Raw genomic sequence first — 24,032 nt, forward strand, 5'->3', positions numbered from 1 at the left:
AAGCAATCCACAGACTAAGAACAGTACATTTAGAATACTTATATCCATATCTAGAATATAAAAAGAATTCCTACAAACCAACAAGAAAAAGATAAACCCAATGATAAAAATGGGCAAAATATTTGAACATCACGTCACAAAAGAAGATATCCAGTGGGCAGTAAGCATATGAAAGGGGTGCTCAACCTCATTAGTCATCAGGAAAATTAAAGTTAAAACCACATCCAGTAGAACAGCTAGAGTTTAGAACACTGGTATAACCAAGTGTGGGAGGATGCAGAGCAACTGGAACTCTCATAGATCAGTGATGGTACATGGTACAACCCACACTGGAGAACTGTTTGCAGCTGCACAAAGGCCCAGCAATTCCACTCCTAGGTAGGAGATGAACACACATGTCCACACACACAAAAAATACTTGCATAAAAATAGTCACAGCAGCCTTACTCTGAACAGCCCCAAAGTGGAAAGATGAACACAAAGGGCCATTAATAAGAGAATGGATAAGCAAATTGTGGCACAGCCATACAATGGAGTACTACCAAGCTATAAAAAAGAACGGTAGCACCTAGCAACAAGGATGAATCTCAAGAACACTAAAATGAGTGAAAGATGCCAGACACACAGAGAGTGCATACTATACGACTCCATTTCTATGAAGCACAAGAAGAGGCCAAATTAACTTATGGTGCAAGAAATCGGTGGATGCCTCTGTGTGGTGAAACATGTGCGCAAGTGCAGGCCTGCATGTGTGTATTTTCTGTATCTATTTTGGGCTGGGTGGTTACAGTCTATACAGTTCAATGTACAGAACTGTCAAAACCTATTGAACTCAACACTTAATATGCATTGTATTATATGTAAATTATAAGTCAATTAAAAAGAACAGTGGTTAAAACCCACAAACATTAAAAGTGTTTAACTCTCAAAAATACAGAAATGGACAAAGTAATCCAAAGGATGAACAGAAGTCAGAGTGTGGCAGTAAAGACAGTTCGGGGCACGAGTGACCTCGCCTCTGCTCTGCTGTGCCCGAGGGCCGTGACCATGAGGGCCACAGTGAGGACGGTGACAGCTGCTGCCATGACCCTGGCCAGGCACCACGCTCACTCATTTCATCCTTACGTGGCCCTCTGTGGACAGCATAATGATCCCCATATGATGATGAGGAAATGGAAGCACAAAGGTCTACCCCCAAGGTTGCACAGAAAGTAGATGAAGCTGGGACCTGAATCAAAGCAATGCTGAGGCCGAAGTCCACACTCTTCCCTGTAACACGACTTTGCTCCCTGTCCTTGCAGCAGGGGTGGGATCCGTTTCGTATTTCCAGTGCAAGGGACACACGGCGTATCTTCCAGTCCTCACGAGAAACCCATGAGAGAAGTGAGGCACTGGATCTCCACTGTAACATCTGCAAAGTTTTCGCTGTTTATCTAGTAACCATCAGCTCCCTATGCTTCCCAATTCATCTGAGTCAAAGCAAGTACATAGCTAGCAGTAATATGTGCCTCCACACTACCTACAGATAATTGTCATTGCAGTTTTAAAACTCCTAGATCATTCAGGCCACACATCTACAAAACCATTAAAAAGCCAACCATATTCCACTTAGAACTTAAATAACATTTGCTTATGAAAAGTCTGTCACATCCCCAAAGGCAGCTCACTTACTTCCCCACCAAAAGGTAAGCTTCCACGGCAAATTGCAACCCACAATGGAATATATCGTTGTTAACTTCCAAATGCATCACTCATACAATTGCAACAGATAAACGGACATCTGCTGTTACAGTTTATAGAAAATCAACTAGAGGACTTCCCTGGTGGCGCAGTGGTTAAGGATCCGCCTGCCAATGCAGGGGACACGGGTTCGATCCCTGGTCTGGGAAGATCCCACATGCCGCAGAGCAACTAAGCCCGTGCGCCACAACTACTGAGCCTGCGCTCTACAGTCCACGCGCCACAACTACTGAAGGCCCGGTGTGCCTAGAGCCCGTGCTCCACAACGAGAGAAGCCACTGCAATGAGAAGCCCGCACACCGCAACGAAGAGTAGCCCCCAGTCGCTGCAACCAGAGAAAAGCCCATGCAGAGCAACGAAGACCCAACTCAGCCATACATACATACATACATACATAAGTGAATGAATGAATGAATAACTAAATGAATAAATGAGTGAATGAATGAATGAATGTATTTTTTTTAAAGAAAATCAACTAGAGAACAGATGGTAAAATGTATCTTTTTTTTTTCTTTATTCCCTGACTCCATCAAAAGGGTCAGAATGGAACCCACTGGCAAAGGAGTTGGGGGTGAGGGAGAAATGGACACAGACTGCTAGAGAGTCCCCTTCCCTCTCCTGAGCTGGAGGGGGGCAGTGACCCAGAGATAAGACTGGGGAGGGAGTGTCGCACGTCTCCATGGGCTCAACACTCACAGGACCGCGCTTTCTCCTCTTGTCTTTCTCACCTACCTTTGCTTGTTCGAGAGGCAGCGGTTCTGACATCTCGTGAGCTTTCTCTCCGGTCGTTATGTTTGCCTGACTGATTAGCTGTGGAAACAATTAAATGACAAATTACCTCTGCAAAGGGATTTTAACAACATATTAGGAAACTTACCAATATAAAAGTCTAAAAAAACAAAATTGAAGCATTAGAATACCATTTAGGATGCCACAAAAATCAACGGAGTGCACAGAGGTGAAGACTATGAAGGATTACGTTTTAAGGGAGGCTGACTTTCTCAAAATGTCCCACCTGGTACAGTCATAAAGTAGTGCTTTTCAGTTTCCAGATTATGTAATCACAGAGTCCCATGATGCAAAAACTAGCAGAAATGAACTCAAGAGAATTTCACCTATTGTATTTCTATGTAATTGAATAAAGTGGTGGGAAAATTTTGATCTCCATCCACCCTTGCCCCAAAGGAAAAAAAAAACATTTTTTTATTTTTTTCTACAATACAAGCTCTAAAATGTCCCCGGGAAGAATGTGCCTCTCTTTGGGAGGGTAGTACAGGAGCACTAGTCTGGGGTGTACTTCTCTGCCCCCTCTTCCCGTGGATGGCACCACTGCATTTCGAGGCCCAAACAGGGCTTGTCTTCGACTCCTCTCTCCCTCACTCCACGCCAATCAATGACAAGGCAAAGCTGACCTTCCTTCTCGTGCCCTCCTCTGTGCACCTGCCGGGTGTCACACGTGGTGGCAAGCCTCTCCAACCTGTCCCCATTTCACAGACGAGGAAACTGGGAGCCGCTGTGCAGACGAGTGAGCACACAGCTGGTGCTCGAGCTCAGCTCTCCGCACCTGCAGCTTCTTCTGTCTTCTCTGCCTTCTCCCGGCTTCCTCATCTGGATTCCTGCTCACAAACAGGATCCAAAGGCAGGCCCTTGGTACTCCTCCCCACCATCTGGAACCTTCTCCACTTGCTATCTGCTACCTTCTCTTTCATGTGGGCACTGGCAGTGACCTTGTCAAGGTCACTGATGACCTCCCTGTTGCTATATCTGAAGGACACGATTCAGTTCTTACCTGACTTGTGGTACTAGACACAACTGATCATGCTTCCTGGAGACTCCTGGTTTGCACAAGTCCAACGCTGGCTTTCCTTGCATCTCTTATTGTTCCTTCCTAGTTTCCATCATGATTCATTCTCTCTTCCTCAGCACCCCTGGTGTTCCCAAAGGTTCAGTCCTCTTAGCTCTCCCTCTCAGACAACGCAATCTCCTCAGGAGACCTCATCCTTTTCTATAGCTTTTCCTAATTCCTGTGTTGCTGTCTTAATCCCAGGCCTTTCTCCTGAGCTCCAGACTTACATCTTAACTGGCCACTCGTCACCTCCACCTGGACACCTTCAGGGACTTCACACAGGCTCACTACCCAAGTGAACTCAGTATCTTCTCCTCAATCACTGCTCATCCCAGGTTGCTGAACGGCATCTACCTTTTTGCTTAAGTTGGAGACAAGTCATCCATGACTCCTCCTTGTTTCTTGCCCTCAAGTGGTCAGGTAAGTCTACGAATTCGACCTCCTAAACACCTCTTTAATCCACCCCTCTCTGTCCCTGTCCTGGCTCAGACACCTGTCATCCTCCTCTGGATTGTAATGACAGCCTCCCTTATTGGTCCTACCGGCCCCAACCTTGCCCCCTTCGACCCATTCTCCACAGGCAGCCAAGTGATCCTTCTGAAACAAAAATCTGATCAGATCACTCTCCCAATTAAAACATTTTAATGGTTCATCACTGTTTTTAGGATCAGATTTAAATTCCCCAGTGTGGCACCCAGAGTCCTGTGATATCTGGACCTCCTCTCTCTCCAGCCATCACGAACTATTTATGATGTGCTACTTCACCTCCCAAACCTCTCTGCCTTGGTGCAAACTGCTTACCCCCACCTAGAAACGCACCCCTCCCCTGACGCCTCCTTCACCTGGTTAACTCTCGATCCTCTTTGAAGATGCAGGTAAGATGCGGCTCGGGTATCATCACCTCTGGGAAATCCTGCCCTAATGCCTCACCCCCAACACTGCTGGTAACCGCCTGCTTTACTGACTTGACTGACTTCCTCACCAGCTGTGAATGACACGAGGGCACTCAACAGACATTTACTGGGCACCTACCACGTGTCAGGCTCTAAGCCAGGCACTAGGGGTGTGAGGATGAATATGGTAGGGCCCATGCCCTCAAAGGGGGTAGTCCGGAGGGGAACAAACGCGGGTGAACTAAGAGTCAGTCATGATGCTGGAGAGCAAAAGGAGCCCCAGGAGGAAGGGGCAGGTCTCCTCTGGGAGGGGGGCAGAGAGGAGATGAGCCATGTTTTGCAGCTGGAGGCCGGCAGAGGAGGAAGGCACTTCTTGGAGGAGGGCGCTGCCTGCGCAGACCGGGCGGAGCTGGCTAGAGGGAAGCAAGGAGCAACATGTCCCAAGGCCAGGGATGTGGCAGGAGTGGAGGGAGGCGAAGCAGGCTTGAACCTCTACTCAGCGTTTAAGTGACTCCCCTAAGGCAAGACCAGACCTTCCTGCGACTGCCGTGTTCAGCCCGCTGCTCTTCCTCTGAGTCCCTGCAGAGTTCTGCTGCTGGTTTTTAAAGCGCCTCCACCTGCCGGGCTGCTGCTCCTGCAGGGAGGGCCGAGGGAACCTCGCCAGGGTGACCTTGACCTCTCATCCAGCCCGCAGCCTGAAGGAGCCTGCGCACAGGCCCTCCAGCCTCGAGAAGGCTCCACACCCACGACTGATCCGAGGACTGACCCGAGACCTGAGGCAGCCGCGCGCCACAGGAGGGAACGCTCAACAGGCCTCGGCCGCCCAGCTGGGCTCAGTCTCAGCGCCGCCCACGACTTCACGTGTCTGCGCTCAGCTTCCTGTTCCAGAATATTGCAGTCCTTCCGCACTGCCCATCTTTTTAGGAGAGGAAGGTTAGCAGGGTTTCCTTGGCCTGCTGGGCAAATCCAGGAGACCCTGGAGAAGCCGTGAGGAGCAGGAACCATCCTGCAGCCCCGCGAACGGGCAGCCTCCATCCCAACACCAACGCCAACGCCGTGGTCCCCCGGGAGGAGCTCCGTTTCGGGTACGAGGAAGCTGAGAATCAGGTTGCTTGTATGACTTGCCCCAAAGTCACTCTGCTGGGAACAGACTTTCAGAGAACTTTCTCAGACACTCTCAACCGTCCAAGCCTTTGAGGAGGGCCTGCTCTGCACCGGGACACCCCCTTCCCCTGCCTCGGGGTCTCACCGACCCCACACTGCCAAGCCTCCAGCCGCTGCCCAACCGCGGGCTCCCTGCGGCCTCGCACACGGGGAGCTCCCTCCTCCTGCGCCCGAGGAAGCTCACTTTCTCCAGGTCCAGAGTAACACTCCTTTCAGGTCTGCCCAGCCCCCGCCCTGGCAGCGCACGAGAACACCTGTAAAATACGCTGAAGCCCTGCTCCGCACCACCTGACCCGGAACCTGGCACGTTGCTGGCAAGGCCCTTCCGGACCCCCTCCTCCTCCCCTGTGCTACCCATCCCCCTACTAAGAAGCACAGAAAGCAGGCTTCGCCATGCAGAGACAGTCACTTGGCCTGGCACGTGGTGCCCGTGCACTGTTTTGGATGAATTATGCCCTGGCCTGTTTTCTCTCCTCTACACGATGGCAATCAATGCTGGTATTCTCGTCTCTGGTCCCTCCTTCCATGTAATCTGTTACATACAGGCTCTAAAAGCTTCTTAGAGCTCAGGTGTCATTATACTATTCCCTTGCTCAAAAATCCTCAAACTCCCACTGCCTACCGATGAAAATCCTAATTTCCCACCTAGCATCTAAGGATCCTTCACCATCCCAACTCCATTCCACACTGACCTTTTTTATACCAGTCAGAATTTTAACCCTGCTCTTGCTCTTTCTAGAACACACTCTGTACTTTCCCTGTTCAATAACTGTATTTATTTCTGGAATGCTTTTCCTCTCACACCCATCTTCTTACTCAAATCCACCTCTCCCAGTCTGGAACTTCCCCCTCTTCCTCTGCCTTTCTCACCCACTAATGATCACTTCTTATCACTTGCTATGTGTCCCTTCGTGTCAATAAGTCTCTCCTCTTTTCAGATTAAAGCCTGATTACTCTTGGGGCGCCCACAAGAACTGTTCCAGCATGTGCTTCAGAGCTTCTGGAGTTGGCCATCTGGATTTGAGTGCCAACTCTACCACTTCCTAGATGGATATCCCTGGGCAAATTATGTAGCCTTTCAGTTAGTTTCTTTATCTGTAAAAAGGGAACTTCATCTATTAAGTGTCTACCCCTCTGGGTTATTGCAAGGCTTCAACTAAATACACCGTGAGTTAAGCACTCAGCACAGTGCCTTGTACACAGTAAACACTCAGAAAAACATGTGGGAAACACTCCTAGAATGAATGAGTGAACTGTGCCGGTACTGCTGAAAGCACATCATCAACAGCTGAAGGTATGGAAGACAAAGTCTTCTCCCTGGAGGCTCTTACAGACTAGCTGGGCAACCAGAGCACTGTCTGGGCATGGCAGGGTGCTGTAAAGCGTCCACACAGGCTGGATGGAGAGCCTCTGGCATGGAGCCGGAGAGGACCTGCAACATCACAGGTAAGGGCCAGAGTAGGAAAGTGGCTTGCTGAAGCCATGATATACGCCGGAAGGAAACAGGTGATTCCGGGCCAGGGAAAAACATCTGCAGTCACGTAGACATGGGGTGAGCAGATGGTGTCCAAAGCACATCAAGTCCTCACGAGACGGATATGACGTGAGGCGGGTCTGATGGGGTCCACCTACCTCCCCGTAGGCTGGTGGTGAAAGCATCCCTGTTAAAGCACTGTAGTCTGATACCAACACAGTTGCCTCTTCGAGCACAGATCATGCCAACAAACCACACTCCACTCAACACATCTTCACATAAGTTCATGAATTGGAGGTGACCAGTTCTCTCCCCACAGGCTGAGACCCACCCCAGGACACCTGTCAGATCGCCCACCTGTGCTCGGGTCCTCTGACTCATAAACCAGCCTGGGAGTCAGGGAGAGAAATGCTGCCACGGTGCTAGGAAAATACAGTCCCACCTACGCAACAGACAAGCTCGTCAGAGGCAGGACCTGTTTTTATTTTTTCAAAAGCTCAGTGAACCCTAAGAATGAATATGGGGCACCATACCTGTATGAGTGTCAGACTGAACACATTCAGCTATTTTCGTAGCCTAAAAATGAATTTTAGAAGCCATTAGTTCTGAGTGCCTAGTTATACAGTAAGGGAAATCTTGCTGGGTCCCTGGGGTCCCAAGGGCTCTCCTTACATACCTTATTGTTGCCATTGCACGCTCTGACAATGGACACATAGTGTCTAATTTTTCTGCAAGTAGAAAACAATGTATTATTTCTCTCCTGGCTCTCTATTCTGGTGGATATCTAGCTAATTTTTCATTATGAAAGGAGCATCTCTCTTTCACAATACATACAATGCCTGGAGGGGAGCAGTTCTATTGTGTGTGGCCAAGGCCACCAATAAACAAACAAGAGTCTACAAGCATCCTCTGGTGTCTCTGTAGAAGAGAAGTTGACTCTTCAGTAAAAACAACAAAATCCTTCTGAGTCATCACAACACACAATAAAAAATACCTAGGTTTTAAAAATGTACTACATGTTAACCAACCCAAAGCCTCTAATTCCTTAACATGTTTTCAGTTTCACAGCCCTTTCTACTGATGCTCTTCTTCAAGTTTCAGCAAACAATCTGCTCACAGTCATTCATGGAAACAGCCACAGGCCACACTGGGGCCGAATGTGCGAGTCTAGAACAAAGGAACCGGGGCTTATCTCAGAAGATGCTGACTCTCCTCCTTTATTTTCGGTTTTTCAGATTTTCCCTTTGGTAGTCCAATCCCTACAGTTATCCCCCCCAAATTTGGAAAGGCCATAAAAAGGTAGAGAATCAGAACAGAGAGCCCACACAGAGCCGTCTCCCTGAGGCAATCGCCAGCTGGCAGCAGAGCCTGGGGACCAAGCACGTGGGCCACGCGGTCAACGCAGAGGCCTGCAGCCCGGCTCTGCTGAGCACTGGCTGCTGGCGGCTGGCGGCTGGTGGCCGGACTCTGGGCCAAGCCTCACCTCTCTAAGCCTCAGGTTCCTCATCTGTCAAACAGAGACGGTCACAGTGCCGACATCATGGGGCTGTGGCCAGGATGAAATGAAGTGACATCTACCAGGCACTGAGAGCCTGCCCAGGGAGGGAAGGGCTCACGAACAGCGGCAGTTGTTACAACCATCATCGCTACACATCCTCCTGGTCTTTTTGTCCTTCTTTCATTTTTATGACTGAAAGCATACACTAGGTATGATTTTACATTTTGACTTTTGCATTTATCAAAAACATTTTCCCCTATAATTTAATTTTCTATGATCATCATTTCTAATGGTTGTGTATTTTATCGTTGGGTATTCTACAGTTCACATTCATAATTTTCCACTGTTCGTATTATTTAAGATAGATTCTGAGACAAACCATATGACATTTTCAGGCTCCTGATATACAATGCCTTCCAATCTGTGGTCACATCTGTTTCATATGCGTTTCCATAAATGAGAGTATTTAAAATACTTTTATCTAATTTGATAGTTCTGTGCAGAAATTAACACATAGGCTATCAAATTAGATAAAAATCTTTTAAACATAGGGAGTCCACGAGTGAGTGTTCTTAGCACACAGCTCAGTAAAGTGGCATTCAGATTTAAATACTTGAGTCTTTTATGTGCTCACACAGCTTAAGACTGTCGGAGTCTGGCGGCTCTGGGTCACCAGCTGGAGGGTCAGGCTGTGACCGTGAGGAAGCCACCCTGGAAGGCCATTCTTTGATGGTACCTGACCTTGTTACAAGTCTTTCTTATAAATTTCTGCATGCAGTTCTCAACTTACTTAAGTATTCAAAGCAAATTTTGCAATAAGCCGAACATGGTATGTTGACTGAAGTACTTTTTTTTCCCACTTACCCTCCCTGTCCAATGACAGGTAGTATCTTCACATTTTGTTGTACATTATCTCCGTTTTTCTCTTTGGCAGAGCAAATTCCTTGCCATTCCTATAAGTGGAATGTAGGCATCATTATACATTGTGTTCAAAACAAAAACCCAAAAGCATTTTCCACCTCAGGTTTCCACTCCTTTACCATGGCCACTAAAGCTATTAGGATAATAAAATCATCCCAACCCCAAAGGCAATTTTGGGTTGACAATTCTTTCTCAACCTCCCAAGTCCATCTCCTCCTAGACTGACAACAAAAGCCAGGTCACCACAGTCTAAATGGTCATATGTTTTCAGTGGCTTTCTGCTGGCAAGAGAGGCCCTGGGCCCATGAACGAGGAGCACTCTTTCTCGTCCAGGTTCCTCCTCTCACAGCTCCTACCTGCCGCGGCGGTGGGGGAAGTGTGGCCTCTGCCCCTGCATTTGGGAGGGGGAGAGTCTCAGACTGGGGCAGAGAAGGGCCCACCCTCTGTGTTGTGTACCCTCTGCAGGTAGGGTGGGGATAATGAGGTAACAGCCAGGACTGGGCTCAGGCAGAAAAACCAAGTGAGACCTTAAAAGCCAGAGCTGCCATTTCAGAATGGAACTGCAATGGGAGAGCAGGTATGCCCAGGCTATGACCACAGTGAGCAAACAGGGGCTACAGGTGGCTCCCCTACTCTGAGGGTGGTGGAGAGAAGCGTGGGACGGAGCTGGGTTTTCTTCCTCTCCCGTTGCGGAGCACAGGCTCCAGACGCGCAGGCTCAGCGGCCATGGCTCACGGGCCCAGCCGCTCTGCGGCATGTGGGATCTTCCCGTACCGGGGCACGAACCTGTGTCCCCTGCATCGGCTGGCGGACTCTCAACCACTGCGCCACCAGGGAAGCCCCGGAGCTGGGTTTTGTGACCACCTAAAACGTTCTGAATTTCTCCAAGAGTCACCAAGGTCCTTAAGCTAGAAAAATCCCTAAAACCCACTGTAGGACCTTGAACTCCTAGGGTGTTTCGTACCCTTCTAGACCTTCCAGAGTCCCACAGGAGCTAAAGCTGACCCAGGTGGGAAGGGGAACACCATGGCAGCCTGGCTCAAGTCTCCTGTCCATATTCTTACACAAAGTCAATTCTGAAATCTATGCTTGGGGCGTGGTGACCTGCATGCAAATGCTAATGGTAAAATCTCATCTTCAGACTCCTCTGGGAAAGTGGATCCAAGAGAAACCGGGACACTGACAGAAGCAAAGGATGGTTACCGAGGCTTCCTGACGTCCTTCTGAAAACAATGGGCACCAAGAAAGGACTAAATTAAAAAACAGCCCAAGAGCCCAGCTAGGTGCTTACTTGCCCTGGAGCAGAAGGGAGGTGTGGGCCTTCCTCACTACAGTTCTGAGGGGAAAGCGGCCTGTGCCCGAATTGGGCAAGGACTAGACAGGGATCCCTGGGCAGGAATCTGGAGCCTGTCCTCCACACCCACAGCCCCATGCAGCCACCAGAGAAGGCTTCAGCAGACAGGTCTAAGAGTTACTTCTGAAGCTCACTATCAAGAGAAATACGGGAAGCTGACTGAGGTGATATTTACAAAACTCTGTGAACATACCAACCACCACTGAACTGTATACTTTAAATGGATGGAGTGTATGGCATGTGAATTATCTCTCGGCAGAGCTGTTATATAAAAAGAGAGGGAAAATATGGGAGACCAATTCAGTCAGTCAATCAGCACTTCAAAACACATATTCAGGATTTTCTCCTCCAATCCTTTCTGAACAGAGTGGGCGGCTGCCAGCTACCAAGTCGAGGTGTAAGAAGCCATGTCAGCCAGAGCTGGACAGTCCAGCTAATGGAGGACAACTTAGCCAATGACTCTGCTATGACGCTGCTTAGATAACAGAGTTGCCTGTAAGTTTTCCAGTCAACAATGGAAACAAAAAGTATTCACTTAACACAGATCATATTTCTTATCAAAAATACATCAAAAATCGAAGTTTCAGTTCCTAAAAATAGTAAAGTCCTACCTAGAATGCTGTTATGAAGATTAAATCTGGTAACACACATAAACTCTTAGCCAAGTCCTGACACACGGCAAATGTCCTGTAAATGGCCTGTTTGGTTTCGCACAGGTGTCTGTCTGTCTCTCTCAGGCTGAGCTCCTCTCAGAACTACACTAAGGCGTGCACCTCCCTTCTACTCTGGGGCAAGCTCAGCACCGAGCTGGACTTCGCTGACTACCGAGACAGTTCCTTCTTGGTGGGTGCCCACTGCCTTAAGAATTAAATCATCATCATCCAGCTGTCCTATCCCAGGGGCTAGCACTGTGCTGGCAGGTGGTAAACAGTCAAAGAACACTTGGGGCTTTTGTTTACTGAATGGAAAAGTGAGGCCAAAGTCAGATCACAGAATCCTAGCACCCAGGATAAGGGACTTGAGCTCTACACACAGGGAGTGACATGATCAAAGTGGTGATCTGGTAAGACAAATCTCCAGTAGCGTAGGGTGCACTGGCCAGAAGTGGAGGGTCCTGGGACAGGGAGGCCTAACTGCATTCAGCCACCGCAGTCTCAGGGTGTGGGAAGAGGGCCCTGAACACAGTCAGGCCCAGGCAATGGACCCTCAAAGGCAGGGGTTTAACAGACATCAAGCCTTGGTGATGGATTTGATGGAGGGGACTAAAGGGCAGGGAGAAACCAAAACCATTCCAGGAATCAAAGTCCAGGCAACTGTGTGGACGGTCAACGAGCAGTAGACAGCAGAGGTGGAGGGGGATTGGGCTTTTTGTTAATGGGGGATGAGAGAAAATCACCGTTATACAAGGTGATACCAAAATGACAGCAGGATGTTGAAACAGAACTTGGAAGACACTGGGGCTAAAACTGGGAAGGTGGAAGACATCTACGTAGAGCAGAAAAGGTGCTCAACAACAAAGGGAGCTTTCTGAGGAACCAGCAGGGGACAAAGAGCCCTGGTAAACCTGGGAGGAAAGAGATGGGGGAAAAGTGGGAGAAGAGGGGAGGCGGCGAGGGAGGAAAGCTCCTGGGGAAGGTAAAAGGTGTGAAGAGCTAAAGGGCTCTGCAACTGCACATCATTATCAGAGGCAGCCAGCCGGGCAGCCGACATTCCTTCAGCACCTGCAAGACAGTTACTGAGGGGAAAAAATGCAAAATTTCTAAAAGAGAAGAGCCAGTATAAGGCTCAGGTATCTGAGAAGACAGGAGGCCAGGGGTTCTAGGGCCCTGACAGATAGGAGGAGAGCCAAGAAGGAAACATAAAGGGAGGAAGCAAGCAGGAGTGTGGGGCTGAAAATCAAGGTGCCTAATAGTATCAGTTTTACCTGAAAGGGGAGCCAGTGGCTGAGAACAGCAGGCAGAGGAGGTTTATAGAGAGTGGTGTGCGCAGTATTTTCTGTTTGAACATCATCAGAATTTCTCCTCTGCCCCCAAGGATATCCAACTGGTTGGACACCTAGAATCTGACATTCCAAAGCCCCTCCCGGTCATCTGACCACTTCCAAAGGCTCCATCCTGGCTCCCAGCACATGTCTGAACTCTCTCCACTGACCATGGTACCATTGTTTGTCAAGGGCTGGCTGATTCTCAACAAGCCCTTCTTCTCCTGAGGGAGACTTGATTAGAAAGGTCACATATCTTTCTCCTCAAAAAACTGCCCAGCTAAGTGGTCTGTCCTGCTGCAGTGTTGCCCGTGAACCAGCAGGGTACCAACAAAGGACAAACAGCAGCTTTTGCACTCTCAAGAACTTGCAATCATGCAAAACAAATGCCCTGGTTCCTTTTCTTTTTTTAAAAAACATCTTTATTGGAGCATAGCTGCTTTACAATGATGTGTTAGTTTCTGCTGTATAACAAAGCGAATCAGCTATACATATACATATATCCCCACCTGGTTTCTTTTTGAAATAAAGCAGTATAGAGGTTGACAATGCAATAACCTTTCGTATTCTCTGCTCATAGCAAATACAGATTTTAGAGAACAGGTGTCCTGCTGTTGAGGCCCTTTGCACCTGGTGCCCAACGGCACACCTCAGGAGGCAAGACGCTGCTCACAGGGATCTGGGTGAATCCCAGGGCCTACAGCTAATCCACTGGGTGCCCCCACCCCCATCTCAACTTGCTCTCCTCACTGCAAGGGCCACTGCCAGATCAAGGAGCCTGAGAGCCACCATCTGCTTCATACCCTGGTGAACCTCACAACAGAACTGCTGGCTGGACCAAACCGCCAGGACTGGGGAGGCCATGGTAAAGCCCCTCAAAGGTTGCGGGGGTCGGGAATGGCTGCTGTTCTGGAGCTGCCTTCCAAGGACACCCCTCTCGGCCCAGGGAGGGAACACTGGTGGGTCTGAACACCTAAGGGTCTGCCTCTTCATTCATCTCAGCCTTTGTTTCTCTATCCAGAGGGCCTGCCACTCTCTCTAGTAAGAAAATCATCATCCTCGACAGAAAAGCTGAAGGCAAAATAGGATTCAAGCAGTGCCCATTTTTGTGATTCCCCTGAGAGTGCATTACTGGGCCCCGCCACTGGCCTGTTCTTTCCCTGTTCTCACTGCAAAGCCATCTCGTGTGCTCAGAGCCGCGGGAAAGCAAAGGACACCAACCCACTCACAGTGTATTCCGAGGGGCCCAAGCCAAGCGGGGGTATAAGCTTTGTATAACCCTTCTGCCCCCTCTGGCAGACTGCCCTTGTGTGCTAAGGGACAGGCACGGGCCAAATGCCACAGGGAAAGGGCATCATCACTTCCACAGGGCCTCCAGATAGCCAGCAAGAGAGCAGGTCACCGATTTTTCAAATGTTCTGAATGATCAGATTCATAGTCCCAACTTCTAAAAGTTAAAAAGAGCCCAGCAGAAAAGCCTAAGAATGACTATGGACAGCAGTAGCCTTTTCCTTCCCATCGTATTTTAAAACCTAATAACAGTGAGGTGCTGTCAGAAGCCACAGTTCAGAGGCAGAAATAACCTTTCAGACTGAGCCTACCTTGCTTTGTCTAACCCTTCAGCACCAGGGTGCTGTAACTTCTCACATCACAACGCAATGACTACTTTTATCTGTCTGTTTTGCACCCTGGAATGAGTTCTCTAAGGGATTTTTGTTTTGCTCTTCTTTCTATACCAGAACCTAGCACACCTGGCATTCAAAAAATGCTGAATGAATGAACGAGGCTCAGAGAACTGATGGGCTCCAATGTGTTCTGAGAATGTGTTAACTCACTGGCAATCCTTTACCCAGACCATTTGCCAACAGCTACCACTTAGAAGATCAATTATTAGAAAGATCAACTTACTCACTTCTTACAAAAATGAAAACAATGATGTTAAGTGTCAAAGTTACTCTTATTGGCTGGTCAGGTTTTATATACTTTCTTGGCCTCAATTTCCTCATCTGCAAAATGGGCATAACAGAGATAACACAACCTACACTTCCCCAGGCTTCTGGGAAGAGTGAGACTGAGATCACCTGGCTCTAGCAGTGCTCAGTGAGCGCTAGGTCTCCTTCCTTCCCTCTTTGTTATGTGAGAGTAACAAGGGTAGTGACCTCTTACTTACCTTGCCTATCCTGATGCATGAATTTATAGTATCGAGCAAATCAGCCTTTTTTTCATTTACAGGCACTTCTGCTAAATCCTTCCCTATTAATTCACCTGACTCATAGCCCATTGTTGTTTCGAATGCTGGATTTGCATACTGGGGGGAGACAAAGGAAAAAACATCATGTGAATTAAAAGAAATTTTGAAAAGAGGACAATCAAAGATGTTCAACCTAAACCATCATAATTTTCCCCCAGAAAGCCCAGGAGCCTGGCGCTCACTACGACGGTTCTAAAGCCACAAGAGCACAACCCCAGAAAAACCGTGGAGTCTGGAGAAGCCTCTGCTCCGATGACACCGGGCTGGGCTTGCTGCCTTGTTCTCCTGGGGCTGCAGGGAGGGCAGCAGGCCCACTCTACGTAAACACCAGCAGAGGGAAGAAGCTGCACGGAGACAGACCCAGGGCTGCCACAAAAGGGCTGTTGAGATTACAATACAGTGGAAGAAAGCACCAGACTGGGAGTCTGAAAACCCAGGGTCTACTCCCACAAGTCACTTAACCCCTCCAAGTCTCAGTCTGCACATCTGTTTAATGGGAATGAAACACTTATTTCACCTCTCTCATATGATGCAAAAGAATAATGAGTTTGGAAAGCAGGCTATGAACTAGGAAGTGTTTACAAATGCAAGGCTTTATGGTTAAGTTTCAAATAGGACTGTAAGACTAGAAGAAAATGTATGGGAAAGCTGTGCATGTGCTAATAGGAATAACAAATAATGACGATGATAAAACAATAATCATACTGTTTAAGGTTTGTTTTCCTTGCTAGGCACTGTAGTAAAAGCACTTCACACACAGTAACACATTTAATCCTCAGAACATCCTTACAAAAGGTAAGTCGTTGTTAGCGTTAATATTATTCCCATTTGTACAGATGAGACAGCAAATTCAGACAGATTAAGTCACCTGCCCGAAGATGCCCAGCTAGGAAGGGGCCGAGGCTGATTGGAAGCCAGGCCTGACTGATACCAAGCCTGTGCCCTCGACCACCGGCCAGTGTCGCCTGTCTGGGCACCATCCTGTATACTAACATCATCAACTCTTTACCAAGAAAGTCACTAGTTAGATTAAAGTGAAGAACTGGAGTGCTCAGAACTAAAATCAAAGTGGGGCTCATTCTCAGACAAAAGGAACATTCCTCTGGCACAACTCTCTCTTTTGCTGTTATATGAAAATACATGTTACCGGTTTGCCGTTATCTGAAAGCCATGTTATCTTCAGTCACTTATATGAAGCCACTTTTCTAATAATGGATAATTTGTGAAGTAATTGCTAGTTTATTTTTGAAAATTTGAGTAGTTTCTAGTAAATTTCTATAGGTGTAAACTATCTTCAAAAGCAGTAGGAAAGGTGAGAGCGTGCAGCCCTTATGGACAGAGCCTCTCCTTGCTGCAACAGTCTCTCTCTACCCAACTCCACCACAGAAACAATCCTCTGGATAAAAGTCCCTCCTTGCTAAGTAAATAAATATGCAAAAAAGTGAGAAATAATAAATGCTAATGCCATATTTCTACAGAATATTTTCTAGCACGTTAAGCAATTATTGGAACCTTTTCTTACCTATAGGGAACTTATTTTAAATTATATATTTTACAGATTTTGTTCTGATAATCCTCTAAGGAAAAACTGGTCCCTTGAACTTCAAAGAGAGGAAAAAAAAAAAAACATACTGAAGGGGTTCAATCTTAAAAATGCAAACAAACCAGAAATTCAGAAGGACAAACTTCCAAAACAACAAACCTGTACAATGTGGTCTTCACTTGTAATTTCAATTGCTTCTTGACTTTTTTCTAATGCAGTGAACATTGAGTTACAAGCCCTTTATGAGTAGAAAAGAAAAAGGACTGCTTAATGTAAATATTATAAAATGTAATACAATCTTGGAATATTACATTAACTTATTTAAATGTGTTCTTTGACTATAAAGGTAACTAATGTTAACTCAAGAAAAAGTAGGGGGAAATAGTAAAAAGCCTAAGGAAGAAATAAGCGCCTCCTGCAACCTCGGTACTTGGGATCATGACTATATACAATTTGGTGCCTTTCCTTCATTCTAAGGACAAGTGGACCAGGTGGAACACACCCCAGGGTCAGATCACAGCCCTTCGCTGGCTGTGGAACATGACTGAACCTCCCTGGGTCTCTGCCTTCTCACCATCTGAAGGGTCCTCGTGAGGACTCAATGAGAAAATGGAGTCAAGAACCCCACACGAAGCCTGGCAGAAAGGAGGCAGCCCATCATCTGTAGCTATCACTTTCAACAAATTCTTTGCACAAAACTGGGATCATCGGGATCATGAGCTTTGTTCCCTGCTTCCACTTAGCCTTATACTGTGAGCATTCTCCCTTGTCCTCAGTGTTTGAAAACATTTTTAAATTGCACGGGTAACAAAGGTTTATTTTTTAAAAATTAGAAAACAATAATAAATGAGATACTACATCATACCCACTAGGATATCTACAATCAAAAATAGAGATAAAAACAAGTGTTGGTGAGGAACCCTCATACACTGCTGGTGGGAGTGTAAAATGGTGCAGCTAGCTGCTTTGGAAAACAGTCTGGCAGTTCCTCAGGCTGTTAAACATAGAGTTACCATATGGCCTAGCAATTTTACTCCTAGGTAGATACCCTACAGAAATGAAAACATACATCCACACAAAAACTTATAGCCCACAGGCGGAAACAACCCTAAAGTCCATCAACTGGTGAATGGATGAATAAAATGTGGTATATCCATACAATGGAATACTATGCAGATATAAAAAGAAATAAAGCCCTGATGCATGCCAAAATATGGATGAACCTTGAAAAACATCACGCTAAGTTAAAAGGACCACATATTGTATGATTCTATTTATATGAAATGTCCAGAAGAGGCAAATCTATGTATATAGAGAAATTAGATTAGTGGTTATCTAGGGCTGCGGGTAATGAAAATGTTCTAAAATTGTGGCAATGGTTGCACAATTCTGTGAATACATTAAAAGCCACTGAACTGTGTACTTTAAATAGGTGAATTGTATAGAATGTCAATTTTATCTCAATAAATCTGTTTAAAAATAAATGAGATTAGGGGCTTCCCTGGTGGCGCAGTGGTTGAGAGTCCGCCTGCCGATGCAGGGGACACAGGTTCGTGCCCCGGTCCGGGAAGATCCCACATGCCACGGAGCGGTGGGCCCGTGAGCCATGGCCACTGAGCCTGCGCGTCCGGAGCCTGTGCTCCGCAACGGGAGAGGCCACAGCAGTGAGAGGCCCACGTACCGCAAAAAAAAAAATAAATAAAATAAATAAATAAATAAATGAGATTAAATAATCTGAAATCCCAACACCTACGCATATCAACTGGTGTTCTAGGCAATTTCTTGTGTAAATATACATGTAATACATATACTTATAAAAATAGGATCATACTCTACAGTTTTATCATCTGCTTGTACCACTGAACCATATACATTAATATCTTTCCATATCAATAATTAGTTCCTTATCATCACTTTTAATAACTATATAATATTCTATTGTAAAATTATACCATAATTTAGTCAAACAAATTCCCCATGACTGGGGAATGCATTCAGTTTTTTTCTTGTATATGCCTCAGAAGATGAAAAAGAGAAAGCAACTGTCTACTTGTTCATAAAGTGCAGAGATGACATTTATAAAACCAATAATTACAATGCCTTTACTTTATTCCTGGTATTACTACACTGTCTAGCTAAATAAGACAAAGCAGCTTTAGCCAATAAAAATTAGCTCTTCTTTCTTGGCATATAAAAATCAAGAGAATTACCTCAATAAAGCTGTTATTTAAAAAAACAAGAACCAAAAAAACAACGAGAAGTAAGTTCCCACCTCTGATATAACAAGCTTGGAGGAGATGGATCTGTGAGAAGCCCTACTGGGTTTTATCACTCTTTTTTAATTTTTGCAGATCTGGTAAATACAAAATGGTATATCATTTTCATTTCTTTGGTTACTAGTGAAGCTGAATATTTTTTTTCATGTTTATTGGCCATTAATATCTCCTACAAACTGCTTGTTCACAACATGTCCTTTTAAATTTTTTCTACTGGGTGTTTCCATTTTTAAACTTATTCATCAAAGCTCTTTACGTATTCAGGATATTAACCTACCTGTCCTGTATGTTAAGAATGTATTTTTCCCAGTTTGTTATTTGTCTAAATTTTTAACATTATTTAAGGTATACTTACTGAGACAAGCTTAACATTTTTATGTTGTCTAATCTGATTCTCTTCGTTTATAAAATCTGGCTTTCACACCATGCTGAGTTTAAAAAGACTTCATTATCTAAATACATATGTTCACTTACATTTTTAGTACTTATGTGGCCACACTTTTTAACATTATGCACACTGGAATTTATTTTGGGACTGGGTGTGAGATCGGGATATAACTTAATTTTCTTTCCAGTTAATAAGCTGTCACAATTCTATTCATTGAAAAGTCCACCCTTTCCTGTGTGGATTTAAATTGCCATGTTGAACACATATACTTATGTTCTTAATTCTTAAATACACGCACGTCTATTTCTAGACTTTACATTCTAGTTTACTGATCTAGCAGTAACACAAAGATGCTTGTTATAGCTTTTTAGTGCATTTTAATATCTCTCAGAACAAGTCTTTCTCTATTGCTCCCAATTCTCTAGCCCCACATTTCCCCCTTCCCTTCAATATCAACATTTTCATATCTCCCTTTATAGTGGACATCTCCCTTTGGCTGTCAGCTGGTACACAGAGAACAAAGTAGAGCATGAGGAGAGACAATGAGTGCAGTTTTGAAAATGGGGGTTACAACCTAAAGGACCACCTTTGCCATGTGCTGCGTGCGAGATCTTGGATGTAAGTCAGTTAACCTCCCTGGGTCTCGGTTTTTGCATCGTGATTGGTGATTTGATGAAATAAGCTCTAACATCACCCCCTGCTCCACAGTTCCGTTCTCCTCTCAGAGAGGGCAGCAGCCCAGCTCACTGTGGGAGTGCTGCAGCCAGGCTGCGGAAGACCCAGGAATGAGAAGGAGGCAGGCCCAAGGCCAACCATCCATCTCAAGTTTCCCTGAAAACTTTGGCAATAAAAAGGAGCTCTTTTGTAGACCTCACTAGCCCTGAAACATCTCTGCTCAGCAGCACTTCTTTGCTACCTCACACTTCATTTCATTTTGTCTATGAAGTATTTTCTTCCCTCCATGTGATACCCTGTGCTGGTCCCTACCAACGTTAATACCCCAAATTCTAATCCCCTTTTCTCTGCCTTGGGCACATACAAACAGAACGATTTCATTCTCTCTTTGATCCTGGTAAAGGAAATGTTAAAGAATAGTAGACCACCCAAGGAAGAGACCTAGGATGATAAAGAGCTACTGACATTTTTTTCACTTCTGTCAACCTCATATAATTTTACTAATTTTTCTGCTTTTCTCACTCTACAAAGAACAAGGTTTCCACTCATCAGTTAAAAAAAAAAACTGTTTGGCAAGAGCAAATTACAAAATGCTTATTGTAGAGAAGAAAACATGTCACCTACCAGAGATAATAATGTTAATGGGTTGGGTGTATGTGTATATTAAAAGTAATTTTTTAATTAAAAAACAAAACAGATAATTCAGTATATATACTTTTGCATCCTGCTTTTTCATTTGCTATTATTTTGGTGCCCCATCTTTTTTTTTCTTTTTTTGGCCACGCCATGTGGTTTGTGTTATCCTCCCCGACCAGGGATCAAACCCAGGGCCCCGGCAGTGACAGCGTCAAGTTTTAACCACTGGACCGCCAGGGAAGTCACCACTGGAGCCCCATCTTTAAATGCTGAGTCTCCAATCACTAACATGACCGCCTATTAGACATCCAGGCAGACTCTGAAAGCATTTTGTGAGGAGAGATGCCTTCCCACCACCCCATCCCATTTCAGCAGGAGGTCAGTTACAACCAAAATGTAGCCGCCCACAACCGAAGTCCTCACTTGCAACAATGCTCTGTGTGATATGCTCGGCTTACCAGAAGCAGCAGAATTACCTGAGTTTCAGCTGTGGGCGCACCAATCCAAACTCCATCTGGAGCAGTTCATTGTAACAGGCCATGGCGCTGGGGTTTTCTACATACCTCTACAAACAGAAAGGGGATTTTGTGGATAAACAAATGTGCACCTTTAAATGATTAAATACATATATAAAAAATAATTATTTCCAACAGGATTCTCAACTTGGTACCTGAAATCTAAAAAATAATTTATCTTTCATGATGAACAGGAAATGAGAGATGAAAACTTATGGGTACCAAATTAGCTTTTAAAAAATAGTACTTGCACATATCTGAGAATATATTAAGAAACCACTGAGTTGTGCACTTTAAGTGGCTGAATCGATCAACTATACCTCAATAAAGAGAAGAAAAGGCAGAAAGAAAGAAGGAAGGAAGGAAGGAAGGAAGGGGGGAGGGAGGGAGGAAGGAAGGAAGGGAAAGAAAGGCAGAAAGGGCAAGGTTTTTGCTGGAAAGAGAAAAAAATAAAATAATTTTTTAAATAAATTAATTTAAAAAACTATAGTATACTATAGTATAACCATTTAATGGAACAGCATGCAGCTATTATACACACACTTATATGGAATGATGTACGAGACACACTGTCAAGTAAAATAAGGAAATGGAAAATTGCATTATAATTATTTTACATTTTTATAAAAATATTATGTCAAGTTTAAAATAAATAAATAGCTGAATTACATGGTATATGAATAGTATCTCAATAAAGTAATAAATAAATGGAATTAGAAAAAAATAGGCCTTCATTCCTGGGCACATATCCAGAGAAAACTATAATTCAAAAAGATACATGCATCCCAACGTTCACAGCAGTACTATTTACAATAGCCAAGACACGGAAGCAACCTCCTAATAGTCCATCGAGAGAGGAATGCATAAAGAAGATGTGGGGTGTGTGTGTGTGTGTGAGTGTGTGTGTGTGTGTGTGTGTGTAGTATGTACAATGGAATATTACTCAGCCATAAAAAAGAATGAAATAATGCCATTTGCAGCAACATGAATGGACCTAGAGATTATCATACCAAGTGAAGTAAGTCAGACAGAGAAAGGCAAATATCATATGATATCACCTATATGTGGGAATCTAAAAAAAAATACAAATGAACTTATTTACAAAACAGAAATAGACTGACAGACATAGAAAACACACTTATGGTTACCAAAGGGGAAAGGATGGGGAGAGGGATAAATTAGGAGTTTGGGACTAACAGATATACACTACTGTATGTAAAATAGGTAAACAACAAGGTCCTACTGTATATCACAGGAAACTGTATTCAATATCTTGTAATAACCTTTAATGGAAAAGAATCTGAAAAAGTATAAATATGTATATATATATATACATATGTATATTTGTATATATATATGACTGAATCACTTTGCTGTACACCTGAAACTAACACAATATTTAATTCCACTCAAAAAAAAGTTCAAGAAAAAAAAGAGCGCTTAAGAAGGCTTTTCTTTCACTGCCTTGAAGTAAGAGGATTTTTGATGTCTACATGTCACTCACTAGCAGAGCCTAGAATATACAGAAGGAGGAAATTTATTAACTAAAGTCCTGTCTATATTAACTTTCAGAGTCTATTCACTTATTCAAGAGCAATATGTTGTCCTCTTTCGAGCTGAACAAGCTCACGGTAAGCAAAAATATGCTTGCACACCTCTTTGCAGCTGAGTTTCACAGAGGTAACTCGCACTCAGGCAACATTCTCCTACCAGTCACTTCAAACAGCAGCTCAACTAAGCTGACAAAGGATTACCCTCCACAGCAGAGGTACTGGCAGAGCCATGGCTTTGCCCAGGTCTCTCTTATTGCTGTGGACAGTAACTGTTTTGTATAATAACCTTTACATAATGGAAACATCTCAACGAAGCAAATTTACATGGGAATGGGAAACCTGAGCACCACCAAATTACGTATTTCATGAAGACATCTTACAAGTCGCTACATTCTGTCACGTAGTTACATTCAGATGTAAAAAAATATTTGTGAACATTTACTCACCCCTATTTCTGTGAACAGCTCTTGCTTTCACCTGCTCAATACACGGATAATATCTGACTGAGGAGGAAGCTGAGGCTAAGAGGCAGGACATCTGCAGGCCACTATCGACAACCAAAGCCAGACCAATCTAGGGGACAGGGCCCCTTGTGGAGCTCCTTCTACTGCCAGTGAAGGCAGATATCCCTGTTTGAACAGTGCTCAGGGTCTTGTCATTGTGTCAAGAAACCTAAAAATCCAGCCCCAAGTTCATGCCTTAAAAGCTGTATGATTCTCAATGAGGCCCTTAACCTTCCTGAGCCTGCTTCCTCACCTGCAAAACAAGACACCCTGCTCCACCAGACGACCATGAGAAAGCACTCTAACTGTAAACTGTTGCACAAACATAAAGCACAGTGACTGCCGTCCCCTGGGAGGGAAGGCAAGGCCTGCTGGCCATGGGCATGATGATTCCCGGGCCTGCAGGCCAAACACAGCCCTTCTTACCCACAGAAGTCTGAGAGAGGTGACATGCCTACCAGCTCCCTGCTGCTGAGAGGGGAGGAGAGTGCTGGCCCTGCCGCTCACTCCTCAGTCAGCCATGAGCCCTCAGGCACATCCAGGAACACTGCCCATCTGCAGAGGCGCCCACTGTGGACCAGGCAGGAATAGGGAGGAGAGATTTCCGGGTATAGTGCTTGTGCCACTCCAGTAGACAAGGGGTGGGGGACTTGAGATGGACAGATGTCTCCAGCTGTCCACGCGCTTGCCTGGCTTCACCTGCTCTGCAGGTGACATCTTGGGACACGGAGCCATGTGTATTATGTGTCATGGCCTCCCATGCATGCAACCAGAGTTTTCACTGGGTGTGAATGTACATATCCAAACTTTTTTACCCCAAA

At 45.3% G+C, this 24,032-nt stretch overlaps 1 protein-coding gene across 2 annotated transcripts in view; it reads right to left on the bottom strand.

The window, feature by feature from the left end:
• PDE8A (phosphodiesterase 8A) overlaps positions 1-24,032 on the bottom strand; it is a 102,665-nt gene that overhangs the window by 34,655 nt on the left and 43,978 nt on the right. For both annotated transcript variants that reach the window (XM_081228466.1, XM_081228465.1), the window contains exons 6-12: positions 21,117-21,205; positions 16,825-16,903; positions 15,042-15,179; positions 9,480-9,568; positions 7,794-7,845; positions 7,651-7,693; positions 2,473-2,550 (exon numbers count right to left, since the gene is read on the bottom strand). In XM_081228466.1, coding sequence (XP_081084592.1) covers positions 2,473-2,550; positions 7,651-7,693; positions 7,794-7,845; positions 9,480-9,568; positions 15,042-15,179; positions 16,825-16,903; positions 21,117-21,205 — 568 coding nt within the window. The remainder of the gene's footprint in view (positions 1-2,472; positions 2,551-7,650; positions 7,694-7,793; positions 7,846-9,479; positions 9,569-15,041; positions 15,180-16,824; positions 16,904-21,116; positions 21,206-24,032) is intronic.

The sequence above is a fragment of the Mesoplodon bidens genome (genome assembly GCF_964165515.1).
Source record: "Mesoplodon bidens genome assembly, chromosome: 3".
In the NCBI taxonomy this organism is placed as follows: domain Eukaryota; kingdom Metazoa; phylum Chordata; class Mammalia; order Artiodactyla; family Ziphiidae; genus Mesoplodon; species Mesoplodon bidens.